Source organism: Pelophylax lessonae (assembly GCF_965119305.1).
Source record: "Pelophylax lessonae genome assembly, chromosome: 3".
Taxonomy (NCBI): domain Eukaryota; kingdom Metazoa; phylum Chordata; class Amphibia; order Anura; family Ranidae; genus Pelophylax; species Pelophylax lessonae.
In genome coordinates, this window is record NC_138770.1 from 349,540,544 (window position 1) to 349,562,004 (window position 21,461).

The following is a 21,461-nucleotide window of genomic DNA, read 5'->3' on the forward strand; positions in this document are numbered from 1 at the left end:
TTGTGCTGTATCTCTGTAGGAATGTAGTCACCCTGGTCATAGAGTAGTGATTTACTTACTCACCTCTGAGCTTGTGGGCAGGTGCAGAGTGGTGCAGCGTTAGTAAACATTCAGATTCCACTTGCAAAAGACTGAACTGTATTAAAATTGGAGTTCTGTAATGCACAACAAGCCCAGCAGGAAGACAGCCCGACCAGGGGCACACACAGGATGCACAGCATTGAGTAGTACCAGTAGGTATCAGGTGTGCAGACAACGTCTGTCTCGAGGAGTGGAATGCGGCTTGGCCGGCATGCACCCAAGCAGGCAGTCTTCCAGAAAGGATGGCATGTCCCTGCACTTTCCCTACTTGTCTGGAACCTCTCCCTGACACCAAGCACTGTTCCTGACAGGCAGGTGACCTGTCCCTACACTAGCCACATGCGAATGTGTGCCAAACCCAGGAGCCAGGGTCTTAAATAGACTCTGCCTGACCTAAGATGGCCACCAAAGTCACATAGGACACCAGCATTTAATTGGATGTTGCCTCTCTGTGACCGAGGACATCATAGAGGAACTAGGTTTCTCTCAAAATTTCTCCTCCACCTGCATTGCTATTGAAAATAGACTGCACCCACCCACAAGCTGGTTACCCTCTCATGACTTATCTGATAACTGGTGGGGTAATATTTAGGATAGATTCTGAAAGCACAGGCCCACAGAATAAATGATGAAGAAGCTGGGGCATCCTTGCACTGCAGGTCTTCAGGCAATACTCCCTTTCCATGAGGAAGAACAGTGGGTAGCACAGTAGTGACCTTACCAAATCTGGCAAGACTAGCAGTCAAGGGCAGAAGTACCTTGATACAATGATTTCACACTGCAGATATACAAAGTGCATAGCTATTTTCAAGGATGGATTCAAGGCAGAATATAACATTTTTTAAGGGAACTGCTTAGGCACAATTAATATTATTGGATGAGCCCGTGGTGCTCCAGATGAGCAGAGACAAGGAGAAAAAGAGGGATACAAAGTCAGAGAGGGATTTCACATTCAGTTGTACTATGTGAAAGTATGGCAAAAAGTGTAGTAAATAAATATTCATAAGGTTGCTGGAGTGGATACCTATCCTAAGGTTAAGAAATCTATGTTAGCACATATGGTATGGAGAATATGACTTTCTTCTCGCAGAGTGTGAGTGGTTGCACTCGATGCTTGCCAGGGTTTTCCTGGAAATTCTTGCACTGCACTAGGTTACGATCAGATCTAGTAACCACTGTTAAAAAGGATGTGGCCCCAAACTGAAACCAATGTCAAGGTCAACCAAGGTCAGCAGAGGCACCAACTCAATATATAGGTACTTCCAAGTGAGGTTTCAAGTTTCTTAAGGAAAGTCTGTAATTATTGATCTCAAAAACAAGTTGAAACACCATCAATGCATTTGGTGGCCCTTTAGTGGCCACTATGCCAGGAAAAGGTGTTCAGTACACTGTATAAAATACATAAAAATATGACAAAAACATTTTCAATATGAATTCAATGAGTGGAGAATATATACATTAAAAAATATATGTAATTAAAAAAAATGGTAAAAGATATGTGTGTAAATACACACATATCTACATGAAGTGCATATTCTTAGCCCTTTCACATATACAGCAGGACATTTTATCTCCACAATCACACTTATCAGTATATCAGCAGGCACAGGAAACAACACAGATCCTGGAATATAGACAGACTATAGAAACAGGGAATGTGAAGTTTGTATTTCAACAAGAGACAAATAACCCCTAATGAGTTAACGATCTAAAGAAGTTCCATATGAGAACAACTGCAGTTTTCCCAACAAGTAAACTTTTTTACAAAATGACACAATCAAACAAAATACAGTAAAACATTGGATTGTAGAGAGAGAGTAACTTGGTCTGGGAGTGTTTTGCAAGAAAATCAAAATTTTGTTTATAAATTTTGACTTGATAAATGAGCGATGTCTTGATATACAAGAAGCATTACGCCACAACTGAGTATAAAAGAGAAGAGAGGCGCCTCTAAGGGTAGCAATATGGTTACATTGAATGAAGGTTTAACATTTAGCAACTCACATGGTTGATGATTGAAACAGGCACATCTAAGGATGCAGGCATCAGGGGTAAAGCTGTCCACATAGACAATCCTCCACACCACCACATCCCTTCCACAGTGTGATCCACGAGGGCTTCAGGACTCTACTACAGGGTAGTCTTACCAGTCACGACTGTCACGACTGCAGACTGACAGCGGTGAGAGTTGCGGTGCAGGGGATGGTCAATGTGGAAAGCTTTACCCTGGATGCCTGTATAGATAGATGTGCCTCTTCATCATCAACCATGTGAGTTGCTAAATGTTGTACCTTCATTAAATGTAACCATATTGCTACACTTAGAGGCACCCCTCTTCTCTTTTATTTATGCAGTGAATTATTTTTATTTATGAAGAAATTACACTTTGCTACAATATAAAGTAGTGAGTGTACAGCTTGCATAACAGTGTAAATTTGCTGTCCCCTCAAAATAACTCAACACACAGCCATTAATGTCTAAACCGCTGGCAACAAAAGTGAGTAAACCCCTAAGTGAAAATGTCCCAACTGGGCCCAAAGTGTCAATATTTTGTGTGGCCAACTTATTTTCCAGCACTGCCTTAACCCTCTTCGGCATGGAGCTCACCAGAGCTTCACAGGTTGCCACTGGAGTCCTCTTCCACTCCTCCATGACGACATCACATAGCTGGTAAATATTAGAGACCTTGCCCCATAGATGCTCAATAGTGTTTAGGTCTGGAGACATGCTTGGCCAGTCCATCACCTTTACTCTCAACTTCTTTAGCAAGACAGTGGTAGTCTTGGAGGTGTGTTTGGGGTCGTTTTCATGTTGGAATACTACCCTGCGGCCCAGTCTCCCAAGGGAGGGGATCATGTTCTGCTTCAGTATGTCACAGTACATGTTGCCATTCATGGTTCCCTCAATGAAATGTAGCTCCCCAGTGCCGGCAGCACCCATGCAGCCCCAGACCGTGACACTCCCACCAACATGCTTGACTGTAGGCAACACACACTTGTCTTTGTACTCCTCACCTGGTTGCCACCACACAGGCTTGACGCCATCTGAACAAATACGTTTATTTTGGTCTCATCAGGACATGGTTCCAGTAATCCATGTCCTTAGTCTGCTTGTCTTCAGCAAACTGTTTGCAGGCTTTCTTGTGCATCATCTTTAGAAGAGGCTTCCTTCTGGGATGACAGCCATGCAGACTAATATGATGCAGCGTGCCGCGTATGGTCTGAGCACTGACAGGCTGACCCCTGCCCCTTCAACCTCTGCAGCAATGCTGGCAACACTCATACGTCTATTTCTCAAAGACAGCCTCTGGATATGATGCTGAGCACCTGCACTCAACTCCTTTGATCATGGTGAGGCCTTTTCTGAGTGTAATCTGTCCTGGTAAATCGCTGTATGGTCTTGGCCACCATGCTGCAGCTCAATTTCAGGTACTTGGCAATCTTCTTATAGCCTAGGCCATCATTATGTAGAGCAACAATTTTTTTTTTTCAGATCCTGTTGTGGAAGTTGCATATTTGACAGTGGCTCACTAAATGATACCTTTCTTTTGTAAAGATTTTGGAAGGAAGTTTGGCCAAGCCTAACCCCCCCCCCCCCCTTCAAAGTCACTGTACAATGGATAAACAGTCCTTTTGTCCTCAGGACAAATGGTGTTGGTTTGGGGGGATGGTATATTCCTTAATAACAAGTCTAAATGACTGCTCAAGGTTGCAAGAAGGCAGTCTCAAACGGAACATCCATGAAGCAAGAAGATAAACCTGACTTCCCTGAGCCATGTGCATTGGAATGAGACTCCATGGCTGCTAACTTCTTTTTAGCTAAGTATATTTGCTTTATCTTTATCTGTATCTGCTAGTCTTGTATTATGCTCCTAAATATTGTAATAGTTTTGTATGTACAGATTGTTTTTGCATAGTAAAAGCACATTTATATACCACAAAGGTCTACGTTTCCTTGGTTGTACCGCAAAGTAATGTTGCTAGAAACGCACGCAAAACAGATCCTCAGAGAGTTCTTTGCCATGAGGGGCCATGTTGAACTTCTAGTGATCAGTATGAGAGAGTGAGAGCGATAACACTAAATTTAACACACCTGCTCCCCATTCACACCTGCCGAGACCTTGTAACACTAACGAGTCACCTGACACCGGGGAGGGAAAATGACTGATTGGGCCCAATTTGGACATTTTCACTCCCCATTCACACCTGCCGAGACCTTGTAACACTAACGAGTCACCTGACACCGGGGAGGGAAAATGACTGATTGGGCCCAATTTGGACATTTTCACTTAGGGGTGCACTCACTTTTGTTGTCAGCAGTTTAGACAGTAATGGCTATTTGTTTAGCAAATTTAGACTGTTATACAAGCTGTACACTCACTACTTTACATTGTAGCAAAGTCATTTCTTCAGTGTTGTCACATGAAAAGATATAATAAAATATTTACAAAAATGTGAGGGGTGTACTCACTTTTGTGAGATACTGTATAGTATATCCCTTGTGCTGATTATTCTTGATAGGATACTGTATTCAAAGCTCCCAACTGCCCATCATTTGGATGGACTGTCTTCCTTTTGGAACCAAATTCCTCTTCTTCCCCCCAGCTGTCCCTGTTTTTGGTCTGATATATATATATATATATATATATATATATATATATATAAATTAGCCTAAACCTATTATTTAGCCTCCAAATGATTTCACTTATTATTTGAAAACCCAGTATAATGGGAAAAAAATGTATGATGAGAAAAAAAGTACTTATTGGTTTAACCAATCATCTTATACATATTCATTGTTCATGATCCTCTTAATGGGAGCACAGCAGAGGCATAGTTGCCAACATTTGAAAAAAATGTCCAGGGACACTTTGCAGCACAGCTGTCAATTACCCACCACACCCAGTTCCATGAAGCCCCACCCACTCCGCATAATTAATCTCCGCCTATTTATCATCAGATTATAGGGTCTACTCAAGAAAGAGAGAAGTACAGAAACTACTGCTGGGAATCGGTGCGACGTTGCACAGATTCAGATGGTGCCATTGCATTGCATGTTAAATCAGGCCAATGTGAATGTGGGCTAATAGAGGGGTGCTCAATTATATGAAAACAAGTCACATCTGGGTGAGCCAAGATGGTTTTTATAGAGAAAAAGGTATTCATTCAGAGTTACCCCATTAAATACACAGCAGTTAGGGGGATAGAATTGTTGCCAAACTTCACAACTTCATTACAAACTTTGCAGATGATTGCTTAGTAAATAAATATCTGAAAGGAATAAGAAGCTGTGTGAGAAAGCGGCTAATTTCAGCAGTCAAATAAGAAGCTGGCTGAATAAGGAGCCAACTTCAGCATCCTAAACAAAACATGAGGCCTCTGCATTGTAAGATCAGTGATGAGAGAGATGACTTACCTGAACTACTTACCCATCACCCCAACCCTGACCTGTGACCCCTCCAGTCACCCCAACCCTAACCCCCCCTCAATCACCCCAACCCTGACCTGTACCCCTCCATCACCCATCCCTGACCTGTGACCCCTCCATCACCCCAACCCTAACTTGTACCCCCTCCATATCCACACCCCTGACCTATAACCTCTCCATCGCCCCATCCCTGACCCGTGACCCCTCCATCACCCCAGCCCTGTGACCCCCTCTGTCACCCCAGCCCTGAACTACCCTTACCTGAACAGTGTGGGATGATCTCTCTGAATCGCATATATATACGGAATTTGGGGCCCATTCACACCAGAGACTGGGTTTCATGCAAATTTGCTGTGCCTTTTTATGTACATTAACCACTTGCCGACTGCCTAACGCCGATCTACGTCGGCAGTCAGCCCCTCACAGGCAAAGTGACGTAGGGCTACGTCACTAGCTTGTGAGGGTCTAGGGAGCGAGCGCGCGCCCCCGGAGACACGCTCCCGCTCCCGCGTGGTCACGGACCCCCCACGCGCGTGTGACCAGCGGACCCGATGTCCGCCGGTCACTCGGCGATCGGCGGGGGAGAGGGAGAATGTCAGGCAGCTTGTGTAAACAAGCCACCTGTCATTCTCCTCGCTGTAAAGACACTGATCACACGGATCTAGTATGTAGATCTGTTGATCAGTGTCCTTACAGCTCAAGCCACAGCCAATCACAGTAGAAAGCACGCCCCTAGGGACACACACAGTGTATTTTTACAGTAACCGTGCATATGTATAGCACTGATTACTGTAGAAATGTCACTGGTAACCCCAAAAGTGTCACAAATGTCAGTCAAGGGTCCGATCTGTCCGCCCCAATGTCGCAGTACCGCAAAAAAAATCGCAGATCGCCGCCATTATGCGTTAAAAAAAACAACAAAAATGACAAAAATCTTTCCCTTTGTTAGTAAACGCGATAACTTTTGCGCAAACCAATCAAAATACGCTTTTTGCGATTTTTTTTACTAAACATAGGTAGCATAAAACAAATTTGCCGAAAATGTTAAAAAATTTTGATTTTTACATTTTTTTGGGGGAATTTCATATAAAAAAATGTGGAAAATATTGATATTTTTGCAAAATTGACGCTCTTTTTTTGTTTATAGCGCGTGATCAAAAAATCGCACAGGTGATCAAATACCACCAAAAGAAAGCTCTGTTTGTGGGGAAAAAAGGACGCCAAATTTGTTTAGGTACAGCGTCGCACGACCGCGCAATTGTCCGTTAAAGTCACGCAGTGCCGAATCGCAAAATACCCCCTGGTCGGAATGGGGGTAAAATCTTCCGGGGCTTAAGTGGTTAAGGACCCTTTCACAACGAACACCATTGACTGCATTTTGAACTGCATCCAAACTGTAAAGATAGCCCAAAACCAAGGTAATCCTATGGGCATAGTTCAGGAGGACATGATACAAGAGATGATGCGAGACTGAGGACATGATACAGTAGATGGTCAGAGACTACAGAAGAGCACTAGGGGGGCCAGAGAGCACAGGGAAAGCAGAGAGCACTGGAGGAGCTGAAGGGCACGGGGGGGGAGGGGGGACTGAAGAGAATTAAGGGGGGGTTTGGAAAGCATTGCAGGGGGGTTGGAAGGCGCATGGGGGTGGAGAGCACGGGGGGGGGGGGCAGTTAGCACTGGGGGGGAGGGCAGGGAAAACCAGGGGGATGGAGACCACAGGTGGGGGGAACTGGAGAGCACTGGGGGAACTAGAAATCACAGAGGGGGGGAGCCAGGGAGCACAGGGTGGTGGAGAGCTCTGGGGGAGCCAGAGAGCATGGTGGGGGGGAGATGAAAAGTACCGTGGGGAGCTGAAGAGCACAGGAGGGATAAAGGGCACTGGCGGGGGGGCTAAAGGCACTGGGGGGGTGGTTAGGAGCACTGAGGGATGGTTAAGAGCACTGAGGGGGGTTAAGAGCATTGAGGGGGTTAAGAGCATTGAGGAGGGTTAAGAGCACTGGGGGGGGGGCTGGAGAGCACGGGGGGCCAGCAAAAGAAGTTGTATAGGAGGGGGATGGGGCAGCTGCAAATGGAGGAATTGATCTTTCCCTCTTCTTCCTGCAGCCGCTGAATACTTGCAGGAGGGGGAATCAGGTATTCAGTGGCTGCAGGAAGAATAGGGAAATATCAATGCCTCCATATGCAGCTGCCCATCCCCCTCCTATACAGCACACACACTCGGGCACTCACCTTCTTCCCGCTGCGGCTCTGCTCCCCCCGCCCCCCCCCCGAGCAGTGCAGACTGAAGGAGCTGTCACTGCAGCTGCCTTCACACTGACATGCAGGATCTGACAGAACACCGCCGGGCAGGAAACCGGCTGACACCCCCCCAGTGCGTTGCACCCGGGGCAGGCCGCCCCCCCTGCTGATACGCCACTGGCCCTTATACTATAGAGAGGGACAGATAGAGACACACAGGAGAGAGAATCCCTCACACAGCTCCTTACCAGGTGGACAATGGCAGACTTCGGGCGGAAAGACACGGCACATTTTCGGCTCACAAATTTTCATTCAAAATAGACTGTAGCCTTCATCTCACGATAGTACACCACGGCACCGCCCCCACGTGCTTACACGGAACTATGATTGGTTTTGAGTAGTCCCGCTTTATGATGGGCATCTTCTGTGCCCAATGAGGTTTAGCAAATTACGGGCAGCCCGAGGCAACACTGATTTGCCGGGACTAGTCCCGGCAGAGTAAATTACACGGGACAGGGTCCTACTTGCCGGATATGTCCTTAGCCTACATGCCTTGTGCTACAAAGTGTCCTTGTTTCATATTTATCTGTGATAAACCAATGTTTAGTAAACATTGATTGCAACAATACTTCTTTTATTTGTATTTTCTGTTAGGCACTGCGCAGTAGGACTGTAAACATTTCTACAAGTAGTGGTGCAATTAAAGTGGTATAAGGGCCGGTTCACACTTGTGCGATGTGGGAAGGCTGCGAATTTGCAGCGTGTTCCCGCATCGCATCCGCACAAGAGGCAGTTCACACTGCCATATGCATTACGCAGGGGGTGTCAATTAAATGTTAACGGCACCCCCAGTTTGATCGCATATCGCAGTGCGATCTGACAGTTCGCACAGGATCGGATTGCAGTGTGAACCACTGTGCGATCCGATCCTGATGCGGCTGAAAAAAAGGGTCCTGTGCGTCTTTTGTGCAGGTGCAGTGCGAATTTCAGCCATACAAAGTGTATGGCTGAATTCGCATCCGCACAGGAGATCCCATGTAATGAAGGAGCAGTGCGCTCCGAATTACATGCGATCAGCGCACCCGCAGTAGTGTGAACCGGCACTTAAACCTTAAAGAAGAATCGCCATCTGTGTCCTATTGTGGAGACTTCCCTTCACTTCCTGTCCCACAGCCAAACAGAAAGTGAGTGGAAATCCTTGCAAAATAATGGAATTTCTTGGGGACCCCCATGTCACCAGAACTAGTGTCCTCATTGGAAGATTTTCCCCTCTATTACTTTTCTGGGGACAACCCAAAATTTGGCACTTTCTTTTACTTTCACTTACAATGATAATGATAAATGGTGGCACAGTCAGCAATAAAAACCCAATGGGTGTTCTAATCCCTCTCCACTCTATCCAAAACAAAAAAAAAATTTTTACTTTTCCATTCTCAGCTCCATTCACACCGATGCATTTTTTTCATGCTTTTTGCTTTTTGTAGAAACGCAGGACATTTTTTTTTAACATGGGTTCCTATCGAACACGTTCACATCAATACATTTTTGTGCCTTTGCATTTTTGGAAAGGCTCAGGGACCTATTTTTTTTTAAACGCAAAACTGTGCTTTTTTGCTTTTTTGGTTCAATAGACCTCAATGGAGTAGATGAAGAAAAGCATGTAGTGCGTTTTTACCGCGATTTTGACACAATTTGCATTTTTCAATCTGCCCAACAACAAATTCTCCCAAAAAAAAAAAAAATGCAATGTAATACCTGATGCATTCCAGACGTCTTTTTTCTTGTTATCTTTTCACTGTACTGGTGTCCGATGCGTTTTTGATGCATTTTACTGCGTTTTAGTACAGTTCAGTGTAGAAAAAATGCAGCATGTTCTACTTTTTTTTCTGAAACGGGAAAGCCTGACCGTACTGGTGTGAACTATGCCATTGGAAACCATATAACTTACTTTCCATGCATTTTTGATGCAGAAAAAAAAAAAAAAAACGCAATGGACTGCATGTGATAGGAACTGGCCCTAAAATTAGAATGTAATATTTTGCAGCTTACTAATCTTTATATGTGGTGGCTGCATTCGTTTTTTTTTTTTTTTCAGGCTTTATTCCAATTCATTTTTCCTGGTGATCCTGTTGGTGACACACTTCCTGTGTCCCCACTCTGGATGGAAGAGCAAGAAAGCCACCTTTGGGCAACAGCATTTTAAATCTGGGGAGAGGGTGTTATTAGATGGACTAGCAGATTTTGATGGACTTGAGTAACAAGTTAAAGCCGAAACTTCAGCAAACACTTTTTAAGCAGTTACAACAGTTGTATTCTTTTGGGATAAAAGTTTTAAATAAATAAATAAAAGCTGAACATTGTAAGCACCCTTGTCATTGGTATATGTTTTTTTCTCAACCCTTTAACTGCTACTTTTGCAGGACAGCTTGGTCTGTTAAAGGAATATAAAAAAACAGGGTTCTAGGCTGGATATCCAGGAGAAAAAAAAAAAAAAAATAATGTAGACACCACAGCTAAGAATCAGTAAGCTGTAATACAATTATTTTCATATTTTTGCGTTTTCTACAGCTTTAACCTCTTGTTGGCCGCCCCACGTACATATACTGCGGGGGCGGCGGCTCCTCTACGCAGAATCACATACAAGTAAGTGATTCCGAACTTCCGGGTTTGGGGCGCACACGTGCACCACCGGCTTCTTGCCCCCACTGTGACTTGACACAGCGGGAGCCAATTAGCAGGTCCAGTGAACTCGATGTTCGCTAGAACCCGGCGATCGTTCGGGAGAGAAGTAGAACGGTGTTCTGCCTATGTAAACAAGGCAGATCACCATTCTGTCAGTAGGGAAGGTAGTGATCTTGTGTTTCTGCTAAGCAGGAACATGGATCTCTGCCTTCCCACAGTAAAAGCACTTCCCTCACAGTTAGCAAGCACTCCCTAGGTTAACCCTTTGATCGCCCCTGATGTTAATCCCTTCCTGCCAGTGTCATTAGTACAGTGATAGTGCATATTTTTTAGCACTGGTCACTATGTTAGTGTCACTGGTCCCCAAAAAGTGTAAAATGTGTCAGTTAAGTGTACGATTAATAGTAAAAAAATAAATAAATAAAAATGTTATAACGATATCTCATCATTTGTAGACTCTATAACTTTTGCGCCAACCAATTAATATACGCTTATTGGGATTTTTGTTTACCAAAAACATGTAGCAGAATGCATATTGGCCTAAACTGATAAATAAATTAGATTTTTAACATTTTTTTAAAGGATATGTTTTATAGCATAAAGTCAATGAAATTGCTTTTTTTTTTTTTTTAAATTGTCTTTTTTTAGTTTATAGCGCAAAAAAATCAAAAACCGCAGAGGTGATCAAATACCACCAAAAGAAAGCTCTATTTGTGGTAAAAAAGGACATCAATTTTATTTAGGAAAAATGTCGCATGACTGCGCAATTGTTAAAGTTACGCAGTAACGTATGGCAAAAAAATGGCCTGGTCATGAAGGGGAGTAAATTATCCAAAGCTGAAGTGGTGAAAGGAAGATAAAAATAAAAAATAACAGACTTATAGGCCTAATTACCAGGTAAAAATAAAAGAAATAAAAAAACAAGAATAATAATGTAGATACCACATCTTAGAATTGGTAAGCTGCAACATAATACTTTTTCTATTTTTGAGTTTAATACAGCTTTAACCTCTTGCCGACTGCCTCATGCACCTGAAGCGGTTGACTGCCTCATGCACCTGAAGCGGTTGAAAGAAGATACAAAAATAACAGACTTATAGACCTTATTACCATAAGTAAAAAAAAAAAAAACAAGAAAAATAATGTAGACACCACATCTAAGAATTGGTAAGCTGCAATATAATACTGTTTCTATTTTTGAGTTTAAGTGCCGGTTCACATTAGTGCGATCACAGAGATGGCATGTAATTCGGAGCGCACTGCTCCTAAAATTACATGCGATCTCTGTGCAGTGCAAATTCAGCCATACACTTTGTATGGCTGAATTCGCAGCGCATCCGCAGCAAACTCGCACATGAGGCTTTTTTTGAGCCGCATCAGAATCGGATCGCACAGTGGTTCACACTTGTGCGATCCGATTCTGTGCGAACTTGCAGATCACACTGCGATATGCGATCGCAACTGGGGGTGTCGTTAACTTTTAATTGACACCCCCTGCGTATCGCATATGGCAGTGTGAACTGCCAGATGTGTGGATGCAATGCGGGAACACGCTGCATATTCGCATCGCACAAGTGTGAACCGGCACTTAACCTCTTGCCGACTGCCTCACGTACATTTACTGCAGAGGGGGGCGGCTTCTCTGTGCAAAATCACATACAGGTAGTGTCGCACAACCGCGCAATTGTCAGTTAAAGTAACGCAGTGCCGCATCGCAAAAAAAAAGCCTGATCATGAAGGGGGGTAAACCTTCTGGAGCTGAAGCGCATAAAGGAAGATAAAAAAAAATAACAGACTTATAGGCCTGATTTCCATGTGAAAAAAAAACAAGAAAAATAATGTAGACACCACATCTAGGAGTTGGTAAGCTGCAATATAATAGTGTTTCTATTTTTGAGTTTAATACAGCTTTAATACAGATTTCTGTGTTCATGTGAAAGTCATTATGACCGCCCACACATCAGTATAAACCATATTTTGTCCTCATCTCTGCATAGCAGTGAGCTTCCATATACCTCATAAAGAAAACAGCAGTGTAAGGAGATTCTGTCGGAGGCTGCGGGAAGTATTCCTTTACAGTGTACCCTTCTACTACTGACTCACTTGTGGCTAGGGCATATTTTCCACATTATCATTAGCTTACTTCACGTCTAAACTCATCAATGAGGGTGTGGTACATACTTTGCACTTCACAGACTCGTCCCACACTCATACACGTTACTGAAATGTCTCTTCATCTGTTGTGTTCAGCACAGGTATGTACTGTATTCATGGTCAGCATAGGAATTAAGCAGTGCTGGCTACAAGAGCTCGGCAGCCATGTACAGTGTCAGCAGGGAAAGGGAAAGGGGTGGGGATGGGTTCTGGGCTGACTCACTGCTGTGCATATTAACACGATTTACTTCTTTGCTCCAATAAGAACTTCCTGAAGATTAAATAAAAATAAAGCCTCTGGAGACACGAGAGAATAAAGCGGCCTGTGAAGAACTTGAAACTGACTGAACAAGATGCTGCTGAAGGGCCTTCTCATTTTTCCTCCCATCCTTTGCCTCTTGGCATCAGATGCTGCAGCAGGGTAGGAATCCTAATATTTTTTTTTTTTCTCACAATAGGAACTGTTACATGGAATGGAAAAAGTAAGCGTATTCTAAGTCCGTTACTGTGTTAATGAAGAACAGTTATTTGCACAGTAACAGGGAATACTGGGGGGGAGGGGTTCTGTTACGACTTACACAGTATTTGTTTTCCATGTGCAAGCAATAACTCTTTTTTTATTGGGTTTAATAATAGGGTACGATGAGCGAGCGATATTTATTTTATATCTTTAGTCTAAAAAAAAAAAAAGGAAAGTTTCTACTTGGTGACTGCAAGAGGTTTTGGGATGGTCTGGAATATCACTTAGTCTATCTTGGTGTTTATAAGTTTCCTATGCCTTGTTTTACCATTGTACTTGAAGTGAAAGTTGCACTGTATAATGTGATTTCTTCCTAATCTGGCCGACGCTGCGTGCACAAGGATTTAGCAACTTTCCTAAGCTTTCTAGAAGTTTTGCAGAAAATGAAATAGGGAAGTCCATCTGTTTGGCTAGAAAAGGAGACACAAATGCAGCAGATGTCCTAACATCATTTTGGATTAAGTGTGTCCAAAAATAGCATGTCAGCTTTTTATGAGTAAAGCCGGATACACACTATCCAACTTTTGTGGTTAGATTTCCTTCAGATTAAAGCCTCGTACACACGCAACGATTATCGGCCGACCGATCGGCCGTCTTTTGTCCAGTGTTGTTGTGTTGGTTGAAATGTGCTCTAGACTGCGCACAAATTTTTTCGGCCAACAAAAACCAACTTCAGAAGTGATGTCATGTGCTGGTTTACTTTCCGTGTGTTTTTTCTTCTCTGAGCATGCTCAGTCTTGCTCATCTGATTTTTGTCTGCCGAAATCTGTACTGACTGACGAACAATCGGCCGTTCTGTTGACGGCCAACAAAAATTTTATAGCCTGCACACCAGATTTTCTTCAGCCAAAAAGTCGCAGTCAGTTGTCGGAAGCATCATACTAACAAGCCAACAATCGGCCGATTGGACGTTGGCCGAAAATTCAGGGCCAACAATCGTTGCGTGTGTACGAGGCATTACCTTTTCGATGTAGTGCAAGGGCCTGCCAGATTGCATACAAATTGAAAGTGTTTAGGTTTGACCTCATATTATATGGTTTTGGTAAATCTAAAGGAAAAAGTCTTCAGAAAATCTTATAGTGTGTATGGCCCATAACTCTTGCATGGACATTGATTACATACAAAGCAGGATTGCATTAACATTTCTCTTTTAGTTAGATAGCAAAAACCATATAGAATTTTTTTTTTTTTTTTTATAACCCACAGCATACTGTTACTTTTTTCTTTCTCTAGGCTGAGTTGCTTAATGACATTAGCATTGTGTTGGTACACAATATATTCCCTGCAGCTCTACTAAGATATCTCAAGCTCCATCTCTTCAGAGAAATAGGTGATATTTTCCCTGTTGGTCATGAACCTGTATAAGGCGCCTGAGATGACAAGGGTGGCCTCCTGCACAGTCCCCATCCTAGCACCCCTGTAGGTTAAAAGAGATGTATGGGAATTTTTATTTTCTTGAATCATACTTACCTAGGTGGATGCAGCATCAGTCCGATGCTGCATCTATCATGGCGCCTCCAAAACGGAGAAGCCAGCGATCTAACACCACAAATCGCTCGGTTCTCACAGCTCCCCGAGATGAAAGCTACTGACTGTCAGTCAGTGTCTCTCTGCTGTGCCCCCCCCACGCTCACTGGAGCAGTGGGGCTCCGGGGGGGGGGGGGAATGGCCAGCTCAGGCTCTCAGCAGCTTGCTGAGGGGCTGAGCCGGGTGCCGGTCCAGCTCGCTGTCTGCTGAAAATGGGTCACAGGAGTGCAAAACGAGCTTTGGATGTACTTCTCATTAGGACAGGGTCTGCAAGGGTGATGGAATGACCCAAGTGCCAGGGTGCAGACACTGAAGACTGGAACTTGGGAGAACTGGTATAAGGTGAGCAGGAGTACAACTAGTGGTACACCGTAGATACAGTATCTCACAAAAGGGAGTACACCCCTCAAATTTTTGTAAATATTTTATTATATCTTTTCATGTGACAACACTGAAAAAATGACACTTTGCTACAATGTAAAGTAGTGAGCGTACAGCTTGTATAACAGTGTAAATTTTCTGTCCCCTCAAAATAACTCAACACACAGCCATTAAAGTCTAAACTGATGGCAACAGAAGTAAGTACACCCCTAAGTGGAAAAAGTCCAAATTGGGCCCAAGCATGAAGCATTTTCCCTCCCCGGTGTCATGTAACTCGTTAGTGTTACACGGTCTCAGGTGTGAATGGGGAGCAGGTGTGGTAAATTTGGTGTTATCGCTCTCACTCTCTCATACTGGTCACTGGAAGTTCAACATGGCACCTCATAGCAAAGAACTCTCTGAGGATCTGAAAAAAAGAATTGTTGCTTTACATAAAGATGGCCTAGGCTATAAAAAGATTGTCAAGACCCTGAAATTGAGCTGCAGCACGGTGCCAAGACCATAAAGTGGTTTAACAGGACAGGTTCCACTCAGGCCTTGACCAAAGAAGTTGAGTGCATGTGCCCAGCCTCATATCCAGAGGTTATCTTTGGGAAATAGACATATGAGTGCTGCCAGCATTGCTGCAGAGGTTGAAGGGGCGGGGGGGCAGCCTGTCAGTGCTCAGACCATACGCCGCACACTGCATCAAATTGGTCTACATGGCTGTCAAGCCTCTTCTAAAGATGATGCACAAGAAAGCCTGCAAAAGGTTTGCTGAAGACAAGCCAACTAAGGACATGCATTACTGGAATCATGTCCTTTGGTCTGATGAGACCAATAAAAACGTATTTGGTTCAGATGGTGTCAAGCGTGTGTGGCGTCAACCAGGTGAGGAGTACAAAGACAAGTGTGTCTTCCCTACAGTCAAGCATGGTGGTGCGAGTGTCATGGTCTGGGGCTGCATGAGTGCTGCTGGCACTGAGGAGCTACAGTTCATTGAGGGAACCATGAAATCCAACATGTACTGTGAGATACTGAAGCAGAGCATGATCCCCTTTCTTCAGAGACTAGGCCACAGGACTGTATTCCAACATGATAATGACCCCAAACTTACCTCCAAGATGACCACGGCCTTGCTAAAGAAGGTAAGGGTAAAGGTAATGGACTGGCCAAGCATGTCTCCAGACCTAAACCCTATTGAGCATCTGTGGGGCATCGACAAATGGAAGGTGGAGAAGCGGAAGGTCTCTAACATCCACCAGCTCCGTAATGTCGTCATGAAGGAGTGGAAGAGGACTCCAGTGGCAACCTGTGAAGCTCTGGTGAACTCCATGCCCAAGACGGTCATGGCAGTGCTAGAAAATAATGATGGCCACACAAAATATTGACGCTTTTGGCCCGATTTGGACATTTTCTGCTAGGGGTGTACTCATTTTTGTTGTCAGTGGTTTAGACATTAATGGCTGTGTGTTGGGTTATTTTGAGGGGACAGCAAATTTACACTGTTATACAAGCTGTACACTCACTACTTTACAATGTAGCAAAGTGTAATTTCTTCAGTGTTATCCAATGAAAAGATTGAATAAAATATTTACAAAAATGTGAGGGGCGTACTCACCTTTGTGAGATACTGTATATCCAAGTTCAGTTATGAGCAGAGTAGAGCAACAAGGTCCAGTAACAGCCAAGCAAATGGCAGCAAATTGTGGGCAGGATCAGAGTTAGAAAAATCAGAGGCTGGCAACATGCAGGCAGTGAGGTCCTAAGTTAAAGCAGTTGTATCCTCATGAAAAAACAAAAAAACAAACAAACAAACCCTGCAGGACAAAGGCATAATGAGCTAGTATGCATCTTACCTTACCTTAGAACGAAAGCCCCAACACGGTCGTCTGGACAACGCTGAGTGCGCCGTCATGTTCCCTTGGCGTCTCTTCCTGGTTCGGCGGCTCCGGCGCTGTGAGTGGCTGGAGCCGCAATGACGTTACTCCCGTTTCACTTTCCGGCAAGGAGCCGGCAAGGAGCTCTGAAGGTCCGCCAGACCTTCAGAGCGCCGCTGTCGTCAGCAGCTGCATGCAGGTTGAATATCTCCTAAACCGTGAAGGTTTAGGAGATATTAATTGTACCTACAGGTAAGCCTTATTATAGGCTTACCTGTAGGTAAAAGTCAAATAGCGGAGTATACTACCGCTTTAATAGGCAGAATCTTGATTTGAAGTCCAGGCTAAGGTCAATAATGGAAAAGAACAGCAATCATAGGCAAGTGGGGTAATCCAAGTGTGTCAAGCGGAAGTAGGGTCAATAACAAGGTCAGAATAAGTTTCAGGATCACGGGATACAGACTGAAAGACCATTCAGCAATGATCCTATGCAGAGCTCAGGCACCAGTATCTGCTTGGCACCAGTATGTGCTTGTGCATACACTGTAATGTGCACATGCTGGTGTGCAAGCTCACACACCCATCAACCTGACAGCTGGCACAATGTTCCTGACACAGTGGCTCTATCAATGCATCTTCATGTCCTACCTCTCCAAATGTGTTCTGTATGTCATGTCAGGTTCTGCAAGGCAGGCACAATCATATTCCTCTCCTATCCATTCTTGTAAAACAATGAGAGCCTCCTGATGAACAATATATAATAATAGTAAATATATGATATAGATATAAATCAATATATAATAATAGTAAATGTTCCTTTAATAGCTAGGACATGGACAATGCTGAAGAACTCCAGAGAACATCTGAAACATTCACAACATGCCAATAAACATTTTGCTGCTATAGTGCTTGTGCCAACAACAGTGCACACACATTGCAGCAATGATAGGTGCACTCTCTGCTTTATTTCAGGATGACAGTCTGTAGCTGCTCTACACATAACTTGCAATGACAGCATCTTTGACAATACAGTCCATATCTGTGCCAAGTCTACTGTTCCATGTGACAATGGGCCCTAAAACAAAAGAAGAAATCTGATTGCCTATAGCTTGGCTTCATCCATAGCTCAGCAACCTATGATCAGCTACTCTTACAGTCCACCATACGGGACATCCTTCAGGGCTCTTTTTTGTCAATTTACTATCTCCAGTATAGTACCAACCACCCCTAAATAGGCTGATATTAAAGTTTTTTCTCACCAAGTCCAGCACGTTATGTCCCCCAGTAAAGCAAAAGAGTGTTTCACAAGCCTAAGAAGACCCTCATGGCAGTAATGTAGACCCTGACTATTCCCCTATGTGGCACTTGTTAGGCAGCACTTGAAGTGTAATACGCATATACAAGATGTAGAAGTGGAAAAGAGGTTCCAGCCTAGCACTGATCACACAATTTTTTACTCCACTGGCAATAGAAAGCCTAAGGCCTGCCATACACAGTTTGAATCAAACCGTTATTAGGCAGGCTAAATACATAAAGTTAACTGGTCGAAAAACTTGGGTACAACCAGCCTGCCGGATTTTCTTGCAGTCTTCTCCCAGGAAGGTCGGCTTCCCTCGCCAGCCCTCGTGTCGGGAGAAGACAATGGCAAGGCAGGAGGGATTCCTGCATCAACACCGTGTTCATGGGGGAATAGAGCAAATTTCTTTCAAATAAATTTTCTTCGTATATGGCCAGCCTAACTCTATAAAGGTGAAAAAATGGCAGTTAGTGAACAACACCTGTCCCTAGCTTAGTTATAGTCCAACTTACCACTTGCTATACTGGTATATATTTCAAAATTTTCAGCTACATTAAGCTGACGCACAAAAAAAGGAGAGTCATAGCTAAATTATAAACATACTGCTCCTGTTCCTGTATTATACAGCTTAGTCCCCTCTAAAGCCCCAATCACCCTTCGTGTAGCAGGAACGTGAGTTCCTGCTTGCGTTTTTTTTTGGTGGCTTTTTCGATTTAATGGGCTACCCTATGCACAACAGACAAGCCAAAGAATCTCCAGGACCTTTTCGAATGTGGAATGTGTTTATTCAGCACTCATTCACAGAGCATTTTTCACATGTTTCCGAAACGTGCAGAAAAATGCAAATTTTCTGTGCATTTTGCCATGCATTCAGGAAATGTCAAGTGTGAGTCGGCCTAAGGTATTTCCTGGGTGAATAGGCCACCCTATGTGTGACTCAGGGTAATGCGCAAAAAAGCACAAAAAAGCGAGCTGGTACCCGTGTTTCCGCTAGGAAAAGTGTGAATGGGGCCTAAACGCCTTACTGTAGGACACCACTATTTGCATATTCATAGTAATTTTGGCAATGTAAGGGTCCATGCACACTGGCTTAAAAAAAACGCCAGTACTCTTGGCAGAAAAAAACGTTAGTTTTGAGTATTTTCTGAGCATTTTTGTACTAGCGTTTAGGAGCATTTAACGTTTTTTTCTGCCAGAAAACTGCTCTTAAAAAAAACAAACCAGAAGGGATTTTGTTCTGCCTCTAAACACTGAGCCTAAAATGTGCATAGACACATAGAGTAACATTAGTTGCATCTACAAGCAAAATGCTAAACTCCTTTAAGAGCAGCATTTTTTATGCCAGTGTGCATGGACCCTAAAAAATAGTTTCCCATTTCTAGTTTTCTGCCTACAAACCTACTTGTGGATTCTTTTGTTGATCCTGGTAAATAATACAGTAGAGCATTGTAATGCAATGAAGGCTCCAGATAAAATATGGCCGCCATGGCCTAGTCTACCAGGCCACCAAATATTGTTAATACTAGACAGGGATAATTGACCGTTTTAAGATCACTGGTGGATAAAAACAGAGATGTTACTGAATGACCTCCTTCAGGCTTTCATTTTAGCATCGAGGGGTCGTTTTGAAGTATGGCCTTACCATGGCAATACTGCTGGTTAAAAGAGCTTGCACTATTAAAATTAATAATGAAAAAATTGAAATACAAAAAAAAAGCCTGGCGGAACACCCAGGCCAGGCCATTTTCCCAAATATTGCATGCAAAGCTAAAAATGTCAGGCCCAAGGGATTCCTTTCATTTTTAAGGATTTCCTCTAGTTTTCTGTTTTGGCAATGGGACAGAAAGGGAAGGTATATCCCCCCTAATGAGACACAGGTGGCAAACAAAACAGACAGGGGTTCTAACCATTCATTTACTCTATACAACATGAAAAAGAAAGTTTTGCCTTTAGTTACACTTTAAAGCAGCTTTTCTCAACCTTTTCAACACATGGGAACCCTTGAAATAACTTGGAATAACTTTTTTGAAAAGTATTTTTGAAAAATATCTATGAACTATTTTAATACAAAATTTTAAAGAGGAAAATACCTCTTTGTGAATAGAGCCCACTGACTCTGACCATAAATATAAAACCTTTTGTTTCCCTACCTAAAACACTAATGCTGACATTGACTCGTATGTTAACAGTGATACTAACATTGACCTAGATCAAGTCCTGATTCAACTATTTTAAGTTTATTTTTATTTTTTTAAATACTTTTTTGTTTATACAGACTCCTGTTTAGTGAGAAAAAATGATGACCCAGGGGGAATTTACTAAAACTGGAACAGACAGAATCTGGGGCAACTGTGCATAGTAACCAATCAGCTTCGGGCTTCAGCTTATTCAGTTAAAGCTGAATTCCAGAAAGCCAAAGCGTATATCACCAGTTCACCAAGAATCTTCAAAATAATGTCCAATCATTTATTAAAGTGATTATATAACAGTGGTAAAAGTGAAAGTTTCAGGGCCACACAGGAGCCTTTCATCAGTAATGTGCTGAGCAAATGACTTCATGTGGTTACTATGCAGCAGGGCATGTGCTCCGAATGTGATCCAGAAGACAGAGGTGTTCACAGTAGCAGCAGTGACTGCATACTTATATTAGTCCAAGTTAGTCTAATGTAACTATGCTATAAAATCAATACCTGGAATTCATCTCTGAAAATTAAAGCTATAAGCTGATTGGTTACCATGCACAGTTGGCTACTCCAGTCTTAGTATTTCTTTCACAGAGGAGAAACAGTACAAGGGTGGGTTCTATCACTAGTGATCACTGTGATTGGCTATCACAGTGATTATGTCATCGGGAGCTGGTCTTGTTGGATCTAATACTCAGAGAACCGGGATTCCATACTGGAGGCATGCAATTGAGCGTTCTCCCAGGACAAACACATTTGCAGCACCACAGCAGAAAGCCCACTTCCGTGAAACCTCATGTCTGTCTGTGTTAGGCAGTCATCAACTGTGTTGTCATTTGACGCCACTCCTGGCAAACTCAGTCAGCACCCCAACTGAGACTAAGACTGGATTTGGATGTTATTGATATCTACTGTATGGTCACAGTAAAGGGTCTGGTAGTGGAACACCATCAGCTTCTAACTGTGATATCCTGACCTAAATATTCAAATTGTGCTGCACTATAGTGCTCAATATACTAATATGTAAGAAAATGTGTCAACAATTACAATTAATAAGTGTTAAAACAATTATAATTAATAAGTGTTAAAAACTACAGTATATCAAGTGT

General features: G+C 43.2%; 1 protein-coding gene across 1 annotated transcript in view; it reads left to right on the forward strand.

Moving 5' to 3' along the window:
- Positions 1–12,555: 12,555 nt before the first annotated feature.
- The window catches only part of LOC309549497 (CD109 antigen-like), a 356,480-nt gene continuing 347,574 nt past the window's right edge, over positions 12,556–21,461 (forward strand). The window contains exons 1-2 of the mRNA XM_082249831.1: positions 12,556–12,686; positions 12,851–13,006. Of these exons, the coding sequence (XP_082105957.1) occupies positions 12,939–13,006 (68 nt within the window). The 5' untranslated portion in view covers positions 12,556–12,686; positions 12,851–12,938. The remainder of the gene's footprint in view (positions 12,687–12,850; positions 13,007–21,461) is intronic.